This window comes from Hemitrygon akajei, chromosome 20 (assembly GCF_048418815.1).
Source record: "Hemitrygon akajei chromosome 20, sHemAka1.3, whole genome shotgun sequence".
NCBI lineage: Eukaryota > Metazoa > Chordata > Chondrichthyes > Myliobatiformes > Dasyatidae > Hemitrygon > Hemitrygon akajei.
Window position 1 is genome coordinate 50,909,690 of NC_133143.1, and position 15,727 is coordinate 50,925,416.

At 46.0% G+C, this 15,727-nt stretch overlaps 1 protein-coding gene across 3 annotated transcripts in view; it reads left to right on the plus strand.

Moving 5' to 3' along the window:
• LOC140713771 (cadherin-20-like) overlaps positions 1-15,727 on the plus strand; it is a 183,597-nt gene that overhangs the window by 157,422 nt on the left and 10,448 nt on the right. For 2 of the 3 annotated variants that reach the window (XM_073024277.1, XM_073024278.1), the window contains exons 9-10: positions 2,406-2,527; positions 7,993-8,110. In XM_073024277.1, the coding sequence (XP_072880378.1) occupies positions 2,406-2,527; positions 7,993-8,110 (240 nt within the window). Of the gene's footprint in view, positions 1-2,405; positions 2,528-7,992; positions 8,111-9,899; positions 10,015-15,727 lie in introns of those variants that run through there. The other variant, XM_073024280.1, reaches the window with a different exon arrangement.

Here is a 15,727-nt window from a genome sequence, read left to right on the forward strand (position 1 = left end):
ATCTGCCAGACAATGCTGAGAATGTTCTACGAGTCTGTGGTGGCCAGTGCTATCATGTTTGCTATTGTGTGCTGGGGCAGCAGGCTGAGGGTAGCAGACACCAACAGAATCAACAAACTCATTCGTAAGGCCAGTGATGTTGTGGGGGTGGAACTGGACTCTCTGATGGTGGTGTCTGAAAAGAGGATGCTGTCCAAGTTGCATGCCATCTTGGACAATGACTCCCATCCACTCCATAGTGTACTGGTTAGGCACAGGAGTACATTCAGCCAGAGACTCATTCCACCGAGATGTAACACTGAGTGTCATAGGAAGTTATTCCTACCTGTGGCCATCAACTCCCTCGGAGTGTCAGACACCCTGAGCCAATAGGCTGATCCTGGACTTATTTCCACTTGGAATAATTTACTTATTATTATTTAATTATTTATGGTTTTATATTGCTATATTTCTACACTATTCTTGGTTGGTGCAACTGTAACGAAACCCAATTTCCCTCGGGATCAATAAAGTATGTCTGTCTGTCTGTATGGCAGAACCAGTCCTAGCCTTCAACAATTTATCTTTCGGCTTCTCCCACTCTCTCCGAACTCTAGGTGGAGCCATGGACACTTGCATGGGTGGCAGCAATGTCTGGCTTTTCGTTTGCTGTGTGGAGTAGACCATGTCCCAAGCCATCCCTGGTAATACACCCCAACTCTTCCTCCATTACACTGATGACTGCATTGGTGCTGCTTCATGCACCCATGCTGAGCTCAGCAATTTCATCAACTTTACCACCAACTGCCACCCTGCCCTGAAATTCACTTGGTCCATTTCTGATACCTCTCTCCCCTTTATTGATCTTCCTGTCTCCATCTCTGGAGAAAACTGTCTGCCTATATCTGTTATAAACCTACAGAATCCCATGGCCATCTTGACTATATCTCCTGTAAAAATGCCATTCCCTTTCCTCAGTTCCTTCATCCTCTCTGCATCTGATCCCAGGATAAGGCTTTCCTTTCCACTCCTTCTTGAAAGAATGGTGTTTCCCTTCCTCCACTGTAAAGCCTGCCCTTACCTGCATCTCCTCCATTTCACGGACATTTGCACTCAGCTCATCTTCCTGCCACCTCAACAAAAATAGGGTTCCTCTTGTCCTCCACTACACCCCATGAGCCTCTGTATCCAACACACCATGCTCCACAACATCAATGGAACCCTACCAAACACACCTTTCCCACCCCCTCACTCTCTACTTTCCACAGGGATCATTCCCTTCATGAGTCCCTTGTCCATTCATCCCCCCGGCACTTATCCCTGCACATGGCAGAAGTGCTACACCTGCCCATTCAGGGCCCCAAACAGTCTTTCCAGCTAAGAACATTTCACCTGTGAATCTGTTGGAACCTTCTACTGTATCCGGTGCTCCCGATGCGGCCTTCTCCGCGTTGCTGAGATCCAACATTGATTGAGGTACTGCTTTGTCGAGCACCTCCACTTCATCCGCAAAACTATGGTGGACCATTTTAATTCTTATCCCCATTCCCATTCCGACATGTCAGACCATGACCTCCTCTTCTGCCATGATGAGACCGCCCTCGGGTTGGAGTTGTAATACTTCTTATTCCATCTAGGTAGCCTCCATCCTGATGGCAGCAACCTTGATTTCTCCATCTTGTGGCATTTTTTCCTCATCCCCTTCCCTTTTCTTCAATTCCCCACTCTGGCCTCTTTAGATAGCGGTTCCCATGACACTATTACAGCTTGGGGTGTCGGAGTTTGAAGTTCAGTTCTGGTGCTGTCTGTAAGGAGTTTGTACGTTCTCCCCATGACTGCATGGGTTTCCTTCGGGTGCTGTGGTATTCTTCCAAAGTTGTACCGATCAATAAGTTAATTGCTCATTATATATTGTTCAATAGTTAGGCTAGGGTTAACTAGGTGGGCTGCTGGGCCACACTGCTCAAAAGACTGGGCCTAATCTGCACTGTTCTTCTAAATTACCTCTTCTCACCTGCCCGTCACCTTCCCCTAGTGCCCATCCTCCCTCCCTTTCTCCCATGGTGCACTCTCCTCTCCAGCCTTTTCCACCTACCATCCTCAGCATCATACTTCGTCCTCCCTACCCCAGCTACCTGGTTTCACCTAACACCTTCTAGCATGTCCTCCTTCACCCCCCAACCTTATTATTCCGTCATCTTTCCCCTTTCCTTTCCAGTTTGAAGGGTTTCGGCCTGAAATGTCATGGTTTTATTCATTTCCATAGATGCTGCCTGACCACCTAAGTTCCTCCAGCATTTTGTATGTGTTGCTCTGAATTTTCAGCGTCTGCAGAATCTGTTCTGTTAATGAATCGTGAGCAGTTTTGTGAAGTTAGTTAAATACTCCATTTGGATTCCCACTTGTAAAAGTTTGTTTCCTTTCAGAGAATCCCACACAAATTGGAAGTGTTTCAGTCTCAATTAAAGTCCTTGACATCAATGACAATCCACCAGAGTTTGTCAGGGATCATGAAGCCTACATCTGTGAAAATACCAAACCTGGTCAGGTAAGCAAGGGGAAGGGTCTGTTTCTTACATATTCACAAACGTATATAATTTGAATTATGCAGTGGAGCTTATAAAACTGACTACAGGTCTTTTTCACAAGGCAACATAATACAGGGAAATGGTTTGCAGATTTTGTATGCAGGATTAATTTTTCTAACTTCAGTTCTGGTACATAGAGCCTTTTCTCCCAGGAGCCCATATCTGGAAACTACACATTCACAAAGTAGTTCTGCCCTGTTCTGCCCCAATCAAGTTCTGCCCTTGATTGCCTTTAGCCAATAATTGGTGATTCTGTTGAATTCATTGCCACAGTCAACAGTGGAGGCAAAGTCACTGGATATATTTAAAGCCGAGTTTGATAGGTTATTGATTAGTAAGCGTGTCAAAGGTTACGGGAAGAAGGCAGGAGAATGGGGTTGAGAGAAATAATAAATCAGCCATGGTCGAATGATGGAACAAACTCAATGGACCAAATGGCCTAATTCTGTTTCTATTCTTATGGTCATATAGCTGAGTGTTCACTGTTTTCAAGTGTTGCATGTGACAGACATCCAATCACAATGTCGTTTATAACTCAACCCCTGGATAAGACACAATGTCGCATTATCTTGAGTTTTTCTAAGGAAGAGGGAAAAAAATGATCGAAGAGAAAAGGGGACTGGAGTAGAATTAATGGGATTGTTCTCTGACAGAAGTTTGAGTGACCTCCATTCATACAGAATCTTACTGTGTTTCAGTGAATCGCTTGATTCCAACTTCCTCTTCCTTGCAGTTTAAAACTGAACATGCAACATATCTTGATTTAGATAAGAGCAAATATTAAAAACTACAGAGCAAAAATTTGCCTTCAGTGCCAGTAATATTTGAATGCAAAACAATGGGTCACCACATCCAGTCACCTCCCTGCTTTAGTTTCTTAAACCCTCAAAATGGCTGAATGCACGCAGGTGAACATAATCAACATCTGGTACTTCTAAGCCCAAACAGCACCAGTGTCTGAGCACTGGTGTCTTTCACCTCTAATTTATGTAAAATATGTGTCAAATACTATGGAGGCATGTTGTGATCACTAATCCAATAGATTCTGATACTTATCGTCAGAAGAAATATTTGTTCAGCTCACTTGCTCTGATGGTTGGCTGTAGAGAAATAATTCCATACCAAATTTTTTAGTATCTTTCACATTTGGTTGGAAGCCACCAAATCAGCTGTGGCTCTATGTTTGACAAGCTGTCCAAGGGATTGAGATTCTCTTCAACAAATATAATGCCTTCTTTATTCTGCTAATGGAATTGAAGGAGTAGGGATCTCGCAAGTGTGCTATTAATCTGATAAAACGATCTAGATTTCCTGCCTCTTTTGATTAATAGAAAGATTCCTTTCTTTAAGAACAATATGGTTACTTTCTTTGCTTTTTGAAGAAATTCAGAGAGGAATTTGAGACTTCTGTTAATTGCACAATCTGGTAAGATACTTAGCTACACAGATCAGAAGACTAGAGTTAGTTCAAGAGTTTCCTGCACTTGTTGAACCCAATCAGCACAACAGTGGGGTTCAGTGGCACCCCACTGGAAAGTGGAAAGTGAGGAACATAAGCCACACGCTATTGGCCAGGCGGCAGAAAAGTGTGGGCATAGGGTCTGCTTAGGTTTAGGCCCAGTTCTAGCTCCATAACTGGTTGGTCAATCAATCTGCAATCCCTTTCTGTATCTGAACATGAGGAAGGGAAGCAAGCCAGAAGCAAGCCAGAAGGACACAACCAGCACTCATGCTGACAACATCCTTGCAAGAAACGCTGCAGACTGCAAACTGGTGATTGGAAAAATGCAGCTGAATAGGGGTACAAATGAAATGGTAGACCAGAGAATGGAGAAACTAGTAAATGAGTTCTACAACTTGATATGTCCTGGCCTCCTGATTTTAATATTTCATTAATGGCACTCTATCATAAATTACACAAAAACACAAGATATAGGAGCAGGAGTAGGCCATCCAGCCCATCAAGCCTGCCCCGCCTTTCAATAAGATCATGGCCGATCTGTCCGTAAACTCAGCTCCATCTACCTGCCTTTTCCCCGTAACCCTTAATTCCCTTACTGTGTAAAAACCTATCTAACTGTTTCTTAAATATATTTAGTGAAGAAGCCTCAACTGCTTCCCTGGGCAGAGAATTCCACAGATTAACCACTCTCTGGGAAAAACAGTTTCTCCTCATCTCCATCCTAAATCTTCTCCCCTGAATCTTGAGGTAATATCGCCTAGTTCTAGTCTCACCTACCAATGGAAACATCTTTCCTACTTCTATCTTATCTATCCCTTTCAAAATTTTGTATGTTTCTATAAGATTCCCTCTCATTCTTCTGAACATCCAGAGAGTATAGTCCAAGGCGACTCAATCCCTCCTCATAGGTTAACCCCTTCATCCCTGGAATCAACCTGGTGAACCTCCTCTGCACTGCCTCAAAAGCCAATATATCCTTCCTCAAGTATGGAGACCAGAACTGCACACAGTACTCCAGGTGTGACCTCACCAGTACCCTGTATAGTTGCAGCATGACCTCCCTGCTTTTGAATTCAATCCCTCTAGCAATGGAGGCCAACAGTCCGTTTGCCTTCTTAATAACCTGTTGTACCTGCAAGCCAACTTTCTGCGATTCATGAACAAGCACTCCCAAGTCCCACTGCACAACAGCATGCTGCAATCTTTCACCATTTAAATAATAATCTGCTCTTCTATTATTCCTTCCAAAGTGGATGGTCTCACATTTACCAACGTTGTATTCCTTACGCCAGACCTTGGCCCACTCACTTAACCTATCTATATCCCTCTTCAGACTCGCCACATCCTCTGTACAATTTGCTTTTCCACTCAGTTTAGTGTCATCAGCAAATTTTGCTAAGCAACACTCAGTCCCCTCTTCCAAATCATCAATGTAAATAGTAAACAGCTGCGGGCCCAGCACCGACCCCTGCGGCACTCTATTCACCACAGACTGCCAGCTGGAGAAACACCCATTTATACCAACTCTCTGCCTTCTACCGGTTAACCAATCCACTATCCATGCCAATACACTTCCTCTGACTCCATGCATCTGTATCTTATTTATAAGTCTCTTGTGTGGCACCTTATCAAACGCCTTCTGGAAATTAAAAGCCAAGATTGCTAAAACCTGGGAATCAAAACCAATTAAGATTAAATATTGAAGAAACAGCAAAGATATCTTTGTACTTGCTACACAAGTTTGGTATTTGATTTGAACACCATTAAAGATTTCCCATTCCACCAGGTAAAATATTCCAATGTGAAAAAGTTTTGGTGCATTGCAAATCTGGACAATGTATGTATTATCCACAGTTCAGATCTGAGAGAGACAATGAAGTTTTTTTTTTTGTGTTTAAATAAGCATTGTTAGAATGCTTCAGAAAGAAATGCTTAATGTGGGAGAAGTTACAGGGAAAGCAGTAACTAAAGATGGGAAAAAACAGTTATTCCTCTCAGAAATTCTCTTCCAATTTTAGAATGTTTTTCTTTCAAGGTCCTGAATTTTGTATATAGAGGACGTCAGTATCATCAAAACTTTAACTTGACAATACACTAAATATATTTATAGGTGCACTCTACATATTTAAGGTCATCCAAAATCCTGTTGTCTGGTCCCAGTTCATCCTAAAAAAAACCTTCACCCATCATAAGGCTTCTGATCTCATTGACACCCATTGGGCAACATCTCAGTGGTAAAGTTCTAGCCCTTGTTTTTTGGACCTTTCCCCACACATAACACCCCTTCCCCCTCACACACACTTACTTCACTATCTTTGTAAACCTATCCAGTTCTACAACCATTTCTGATCTCTGTATTCTTCCTATTCTGGCTTCCTGTTAATGTCCAAATCTAACCTTTCCACAACTGGCAGATGTGCCTTTAGCTGCTTAAGCCCCTACACTGCAGAATTCCTTCCTTAAACTTCTCAGACTCTCTGCCTTCGTCTCCTCTAATAGACATTCCTTTGTGCTTATCCTTAAGTAACCATTGGCTTATTTTCTCGTATGGCTAGGATCAATGTTTTCTTTGATAAAATTCCTATTATGTCCCTTGACGTGTTTTTGTTAAAAACACTTTTTATATGGAAGTTGTTGTTAGACAAGTGAGTTTTATAGGCTCTGTAAATGAAATGAAGCAAGTTAATCATATTTCATTTTTGAAATCAGATTTTTTATGGAAACAGCTATTTTTTGATGAGAGACTGCTACTTTTATATGATACTGAGAATAAATGCCCAATGGCAGTGGATTGAGCTGATAGCTGGTTATGAGACACAGTTGGAATATCATTATTTTAGCTTCAAGAAGAATGATATGAAATTCTTTCTTACAGTGATACCATACTGTCAGTTACAGTAATAGACACAGTGTTATAGGGTCCGAGGCACTCATGACCAGCATACATAATCGCTTGGAATGAATGAAAATCATTCCATTGTGAATAAAACAACATGCACAGAACTAAGCACAAAAAAATCTTGAAGAGTAATGAGATGGTTCTGCACCAGGTGAGGTGTTATATCAAGGACAATGTCTACTCTGTAAGATATCACAACACTAATTTGAAAAGGAAAGGATTTCTCAACGATGTCCGGACCAATGTTAATCCCTTACTCAGCATCTGGTTTATCTGGTTATGATCACGTCAGTGTTTGCGGGAAATTTCTGTGTACATATTTGCCACCAAACTGAATTACTACAGCAATTATATTTAGTACTCAATTCAAGGGTGTTCAATACCATTTCCAGGACACAAGTGTAATGGAGAACAAAATATTTGTTACAGTGGATCCACTGCAGCACAAAAAGACACAATAAGATAAAGAGCACAATAGCAGAAAGCAAAATAAGTATAAATACATAAGATAGCTTATATACATGGACTGTAGGTCCATAAAATCATTCTAGGACAGAAGAGTCTGTACATAAGGAATTCACAAAATAGTGGTGGGGGGTGGGTTAGTGGATGGATGTGTTGATGAGCCGTACATGTTTATGAATTAATTTTATTGTGATTTTGGGATAAAGGGGCAAATTAGGCACCATGGTAACATAGCAGTTAGCACAATTCTATTACAGCTTGGAGTGTCAGAGTTCGGAGTTCAATTCAGACCCCGTTGGTAAGGAGCATGTATGTCCTCTCCGTGGAATGCATGGGTGTTCCCCAGCTGCTCCAGTTTCCTCCTGCAGTCCAAAGACATACCTGTTTGTAGGTTAATTGGCCATTGAAAATTGTGCCATAATAAGGCTAGGGTTAAATTTTGGCAGCTCGTCTCAGAGGGCTGGAAGGGCCTATTCCACGCTCAATCTCAATAAGTAAATAATAAATAAGCAAATTTTCTTTTCCTTTAATGTGAGGTGTCTTATATTGATGCAGGAATGACTAATTGAGATCAGTTTCGGTTTGATTCCTTTCAACAGCTGATTCAAGTGGTCAGTGCCGTGGACCCAGATAACCCTCAAGGGGGTCATCACTTCTACTACAGCCTGGCTCCTGAGGCAGCAAACAATGCGAATTTCACCGTGCGGGACAATAAAGGTAAATCAAGAACCACTGTCCATTTCATTCATAACACGTCATGGGTTAGCCATTCAGTGGGTGATGCATAGAGGAGCCATACAAGTATACAACATGGATACTGACCATGAATGCTGCACTGGCCATCAAGAACCCATTAAGCACCAATCCTACAGTAATCCCATTCTACTCCCTTATATATTCATCTGATTGTACCACCTGTCTACACACTAGAGCATGTGAACCTACCAATGATACGTGGTTGGCACATAGAAAGAAACCAGATCACCTGCGGGACACCCATACTGAATTCAGAAATCGGATGTGCAAAGGGACTTGGGAGTCCTAGTGTATGATTCCCAAAAAGTTAAGGCTGTTTCAGTACTAAAGGAAGCAAATGCAATGAAAGCATTCATTTCAAGACGACTAGAATATAAAAGCAAGGGTGTTATACTGAGGGATTATGAGGCACTGGTCAGACCGTGCTAGGAGTATTATGAGCAGTTTTGGACACCGTATCAAAGATAGGATGTGCTGTGGTATTGGAGATAGTCCTGAGGATGGTCCCAAGTATAATTCTGGGAATGAAAGGGTTAATATATGAGGAGCATTTCAAGGCTCTGGACTTGTACTACTTGGAGTTTAGAAGAATGGGGGGGGGGGCGTGGAATCTCAATGAAACCTACTGAATATTGAAAGGCCTGGATAGAGTGACCATGGAGAGGATGTTTCGTATAGTGGGCGAGTTCAGGACCAGAGGGTACAGCCTCAGAATAAAAGGATGTTCTTTTAGAACAGAGATGAGAAGGAATTTCTTCAGCCCAAGGGTGGTGAATCTGTGGAATGAATTGCCACACGGTGACTGGAGGCCAAGTCATTGGGTGTATTTAAAGTGGTGTTTGATAGGTTCTTGATTAGTAAGGGTGTCATAGGTTACAGGGAGAAGGCAAGAGAATGGGGTTGGGAGGCAAAATAAATCAGCCATGATTGGATGACACAAAAGATTCAATGGGCTAAATGGCCTAATTCTGCTCCTATGTCTTATAGTCTAATTTCCTATGGTTTGCACAAGGAGAATATACAAATTCTACACATTCGATGCCGGTAATCAAGAGTGCACCAGATCACTGGAGCTGTAAAGCAATGGCTCTCCTAGCTGTGCCAGTGTCAGCCCAGAATAAAGGCATCAACTATGTATTGTATCCATTTTTGAAATTCACTTAGTGAAATTAATAGCAGCATGGTAGTTGTAGCTGCTGACACACAGCTCCGGCGACCTGGGTTGAATCCTGACCACGGGTACTGTTTGCGTAGGACATGCATGTTCTCCTGTGATCCTATGGCATTTCCTCAGATGCTCCTGTTTCCTTCCACATCCAGAAGACATACTGGAAGGTTAACTGGCCTCTGTAAGTTACCCTTGGAGTTGGTGGGTGACAGGATGACAGGGATTAGGAGTGGAGATAAGACAAGGAAAGTCAATGAGCTTGTGAGAGAGAGTAGTCAAGGAAATAAATTGGGGGTGGGTAAGGTCTGAGGGACAGCTTTGATTTGATGGGCAATGTGGCCTCCTTGTAAACTGTAGGTAAATATATAACCTGCTAGCATCTCTACTTAAGCTAAGCACAAGTTAGCAAGCATGAATTTGTATCCAGTCACAAGAGGTTTTACAGGTGCTGGAAATCTTGGGTAACACAGACAAAATGCTGGAGGGACTCAGCTAGTCAAGCAGGGTGGAAATGGGCATTTGGCGTTTCGGGCCAAGTCCCTTCATCAGTGCTGAAACATTGACTGTTTATTTCCCTCCTAGATGCTGCCTGACCTTCTGAGTTCGTCCAGCACCTTGTATGTGTTACTCATGAATTTTGATCCTTTTGTCACAACCTGAAATGCTGCCTCTGTTCTCCATCTCAAGATGCTTCCAAACCCATGGGATTTAGCATTTTCTGTTTTTATGACTTTGTATGTGAAGTTTCTTTTGAAATATTTCTGATATTGTTGTTTCTTTGTCTCTTATTCTTGTTTTAGGAAAGGTGATGGAGATTATTTATATTCTGTGGGGAATTATGTTTTTCCTTAAATCCTATATGGCATTTCCTCATGATTATCTGAATAGTTAAGACGGGCAATTTAAAGCAGAGTATTATTCGAGAACTGAAGAGAAATATGAGTTCCTAAAGCATTGGCAGTTTAGTTTGAATAAAATGAAGACTGGGATAGTTAGAAGTGACCCAAAGGAAAATATTTGAGTTTTTTGTAGTGCCAAGGAACAAAAGGCATGTGTTCTTAATCACAGTACCAAGCACGCAATAGTATTTAATCACTGTCGTCATCATGCAGAGTTGGATTTCTCAACCTTCATTGTCGATTGACTGCAGAACTGTGACTGTATTTGGAATCAATATCTCACCACTTCCACTGTTACCAGAAGGGACTGGTAATCTCATTCTATAAACAAGTCAATGGCTGTTTTCACAAAGCAATAGAGTAAACAACCTTAAAATGAGCTTTCAGACATGCAGCATGAAGGTTATTTTGTATAATATGTTTGCTTTAACTTTGCTTGCTTTTTTTACTCTGCATTCATGTGCACATTCTTGGTGGAAAGGGCTTGTTTTTTTTTTAATAATCTACCCAACAAAGAACACAAACATTTGCATTACTGATCCGTTGATAATCACTTTGTTGTCAGAGCAGCCAATGCCACTGTGAGTTTTTGACTTAAAATATTGGACCAACTAAAACAAGACAATGATAGTTTTATTCCCAAGGCCCTCGAACCTAATTAAAGGCTCAGATCCAACTTATTTATGTCATTTTGAAAAGGAATCAGACCTTACTAGAGAAAGCTTCAGCACCAGTTTCAGTCAGAATAACCATCCATGTTTATGTAATAGTTTTGGGATCCGCCCTGCTGGATCACTAAAGTCAGCATTGTAGCCTCTCCTGGTTCAACCCATACTGATGCACCATCAATAACTCTCGGAGACGGGGGGCGAACGATAGGCTTTTATTAGCTGCAAGAGACCACGATTAGTAGCAAGAGACCACCACACAACATCCTGGAGACTGAGGGAGGAGCAGTGCCTCCAACCGCCTTTATACTGGGGTATGTGGGAGGAGCCACAGGAGCAGTCAGCAGAGGGCCGTGTCCAGACAGGTATATGTAGTTCACCACATTCACCCCCCCTTTGTTTTAAAAGAGAGTCCCCATGAGGCGAAGTTTCTTACAAGTATATTTACAGGTTAAGTCTATCAGGCGGTCGAATCTGTCGCTGCGATCTACGTAGCACCGGTGGTGATTGCACCGGTGACGGTGGTTGTGCTGGCTCCGGCCTGACTTGAGGTGTCAGCCCGTTAGGCGTCAGTAATCTCTCATGCGTGTGCAAGGTGCCCGGTATGGGAGTGTCGTGAGGAGTCTGTGTAGAGCTTGGTGTGCGCGGTGTCTCGTGGGTATGGGGTTCATAGTCACCGTGGAGTGTTCGGGGTAGGGGTCTGGTGCTCCTGTGGGCTCCAGGTCGCGGATGGAGACTGTGTCCTCCCGCCCATCAGGTAAGACCACGTAGGCATACTGGGGGTTCGCATGAAGTAGGTGAACCCTCTCGACCATCGGGGAGTATTTACTGCTCCTCGCATGTTTCCGGAGCAGCACTGGGGACGTCAGCCAAACCAGTAGGGTGGTCCCAGTGGCTGACTTCCTGGGAAAAGAAAAGAGTTGCTCATGAGAGGTGGCATTGGTGGACGTACATAACAGGGAGCGGATAGAGTGGAGTGCCTCGGGGAGGACCTCCTGCCAGCGAGAGACCAGCAACCCTTTTGACTTAAGGGCTAAAAGTGTGGCATTCTCCCTCTCCACCTGTCCATTTCCCCGGGGATTATAGCTCATGGTCCTACTAGTAGCAATACCCCTAGCCAGCAGGTACTGGCACAGCTCGTCACTCATAAAGGGGGACCCACTATCACTGTGGATATAGCAGGGATATCCAAACAGAATGAAGAGCTGGCGCAGGGCTTTTATGACGGACGTGGCAGTGGTATCGGGGCAGGGGATGGCAAAGGGGAACCGCGAGTACTCGTCAATTATGTTGAGAAAGTAGACATTGCAGTCAGTGGAGGGAAGGGGGCCCTTAAAGTCGACACTCAGTAGCTCAAAGGGGCAGGTGGCCTTGATAAGTTGTGCCTTTTCAGGACGGTAGAAGTGCGGTTTGCACTCAGCGCAGACTTGGCAGTCCCTGGTCATCGTCCCGATGTCCTCAAGGGAGTAAGGCAGTTTCCGGGCTTTCACGAAATGGTAAAATCGGGTGACCCCCGGGTGGCAAAAGTCTGCATGGAGGGCGTATAGCCGGTCGAGCTGCGCACTGGCACACGCTCCTCGGGATGGGGCATCAGGGGGCTCATTGAGCCTTCCAGGCCGGTACAGGATATCATAGTTGTAGGTGGAGAGTTCAATTCTCCACCACAAAATTTTATCATTTTTGATTTTGCCCCACTGTTGGTTGCTAAACATGAACGCAACTGAGCGCTGGTCGGTCAGCAAGGTGAACCTTTTGCCGGCGAGATAGCGCCTCCAGTGCCTAATAGCTTCCACTATGGCCTGGGCTTCTTTCTCCACCGCGGAGTGCCGAATCTCAGAGCCTTGAAGGGTACGAGAGAAGAATGCTACCGGCCTTCCTGCCTGATTGAGGGTAGCAGCCAGCACGAAGTCGGAGGCATCACTCTCTACTTGGAAGGGAACGGTCTCGTTGCTTTGGCAATGTCCCCTTTAATGCGGCTGAAGGCCACTCGGGCCTCGGCTGAGAGGGGAAATGCGATGGACTTGACCAGGGGGCGGGTCTTGTCTGCGTAGTGAGGGACCCATTGGGCGTAATAGGAAAAGAAGCCCAGGCACCGTTTGAGGGCTCTGAGGGTGGTGGGAAGAGGGAGTTCCAACAGGGGGCGCATACAGTCGGGGTCAGGGCCAATGACCCCATTCTCCACAACATACCCAAGAATAGCAAGTCAGGTGGTTCCAAACACACACTTGTCCCTGTTATAGGTAAGGTTAAGAGCTTTGGCCGCTTGGAAAAATCATTGGAGGTTAGTGTCATGATCCTGCCAGTCGTGACCGCAGATGGTGATGTTATCCAGATATGGGAACATGGCCTTCAGTTGGCACTGGTCCACCATCTGGTCCATTTCCCTCTGGAAGACAGAGACACCATTCGTGACATCGAAGGGAACGCACAGGAAGTGATAGAGCCTGCCGCCCGCCTCGAAGGCGGTGTAGGGGCGGTCCTCCAGGTGGATGGGGAGCTGATGGTAAGCGGATTTCAAGTCTATGGTCAAGTACACCTTGTACTGAGCTATCTGATTGACCATATTCGCGATGCAGGGTAGTGGGTACGCGTCAAGCTGCGTGAACCTATTGATGGTCTGGCTATAGTCCACGACCATCCTATTTTTCTGCCCGGTCCGAACAATGACCACCTGGGCCCTCCAAGGACTTGTGCTTGGCTCAATGATCCCCTCCCTGAGCAGCCGCTGCACCTCCGACTGAATGAAGGCCCTGTCCCCCGCGCTGTACCTCCTGGTTTTAGTTGCCACAGGTTTACAGTCGGGGGTCAGGTTGGCGAACAGCGGTGGGGGAGGGATCTTGAGGGTGGAGAGGCTGCAAGTGGTGTCAGTAGCGCAGCTGTTGGCATGGTGCTGGGTAGGATGTGCGGGTCGGTGTGTGTGTGTGGTCAGTAGCGGGGTATATGACAAAGCCCCACAAAACTGAGGATTTCTGACAGTGATTGGTGGGAGGGGCCTGTCATACTCCATTGTCACACTTTTCAGGTGGCTCTGGAAGTCGAGCCCCAATAGCACAGGGGCACACAGTTGAGGCATGACCAGTAACGCAAAGTCTCTATATTCTGTGCCCTGCACCACCAATGTCGCTACACAACCCCCCCGGACATCTGTGGAATGCGATCCAGAAGCCATGGTGACCCTCTGGCTTACCGGCTGTGTCACGAGTCTGCAGCGTTGCACCGTGTCCGGGTCAATAAAACTCTCAGTGCTGCCCATGTCAAACAGGCAGCTAGTCCTGTGCCCCTCCACCAGGATGTCCATCATTGACCTTGCCAGCTGGTGTGGAGCGCTTTGGTCGAGAGTTACGGAGGCCAGAGTTGAATCGCCATCTTGGTGCCCGGTAAGCACCCATGGGTCAGAGGCGGGGCGAGGTGGCGCCAGCAAAGATGGCCACCCCCATGCCTCGCATGAGGCGGGCAGGCAAGATGGCGGTGACCAAGATGGCCACCCCCATGCCTCGCATGAGGCGGGCAGGCAAGATGGTGGCAACCAAGATGGCTGCCCCCATGCCTCGCATGAGGCGGGCAGGCAAGATGGCGGTGACCAAGATGGCCACCCCCATGCCTCGCATGAGGCGGGCAGGCAAGATGGTGGCAACCAAGATGGCTGCCCCCATGCCTCACACGAGGCGGGCAGGCAAGATGGCGGTGACCAAGATGGTGACCCCCATGCCTCGCACGCGGCGCTGCTTGACCCCGCTTGTGGTTTAGATTTACAGGCCTTGGCGAAGTGGCCCTTCTTTCTGCAGCTGGAGCAGGTAGCTTTTCGGGCCGAGCAGCGTTTTCGGGGGTGCTTTTCGAGTCCGCAGAAGTAACACTGCACGGACTTGCAACTGACAGCGGCCGTGGTCGATTCGTCGGCGGGTTGCGGGGAGTTCACGGACTCGCGAGTGGCAGTAGATGTGGTCGATACGCCGGCGGGTGACAGGGTCTGCAGCATCCATGGGACCGGCGGGAGATCACGCGGCTGGACAGCGTCAGCGTTGTGCAGAGCAGCCTCCAGCATGTCAGCCAGCTCAATCGCCCACTGTAAGGTAAGATCGGCGTTTTCCAGCAGCCGCTGGAGCACGTACACTGACCTGATCCCCGTAACGAAGGCGTCTCGTACCAGGAGCTCCGCATGCTGTTCCGCCGTCAGTCCCCTGCAGTCGCAGGCCCATACGAGTGTCTGTAGGGCCCGGACAAACTCAGCGCTCGACTCTCCAGCCCACTGCCGCCGTGTCGCTAAGCGATGTCTTGTGTAGACAGTGCTCACCGGCCACAGGTACTATCTTTTGAGGGCGTCCGGTGCCCCTTGGTAGGTCAGCAGGTCTCTGATAAGGGAGTACACCTGCGGACTGACTCTGGAGAGGAGAACTTTGTGCATGATAGCAGGCTCAGTCACGGGAATCTCTTCCAGGTACGATTGGAAGCATGCAAGCCAGAGTTCAAAGGCAATGGCTGCTTCGGGAGCTTGAAGATCAATGTCCAATTTGTCCGGTCGTAAAATGCTCTCCATGTTTTAAAATTGCAGCTAATAAAATTGATGCACCATCAATAACTCTCAGAGACGGGAGGCGAACGATAGGCTTTTATTAGCTGCAAGAGACCACGATTAGTAGCAAGAGACCACCACACAACATCCTGGAGACTGAGGGAGGAGCAGTGCCTCCAACTGCCTTTATTTAGGGGTCTGTGGGAGGAGCCACAGGAGCAGTCAGCAGAGGGGCGTGTCCAGATAGATATATGTAGTTCACCACACATACCCTACCTGGTATGGTCTCATAGTCCAAAACCAACTGAAGCAAAACTACCACTGGAGCTGGAA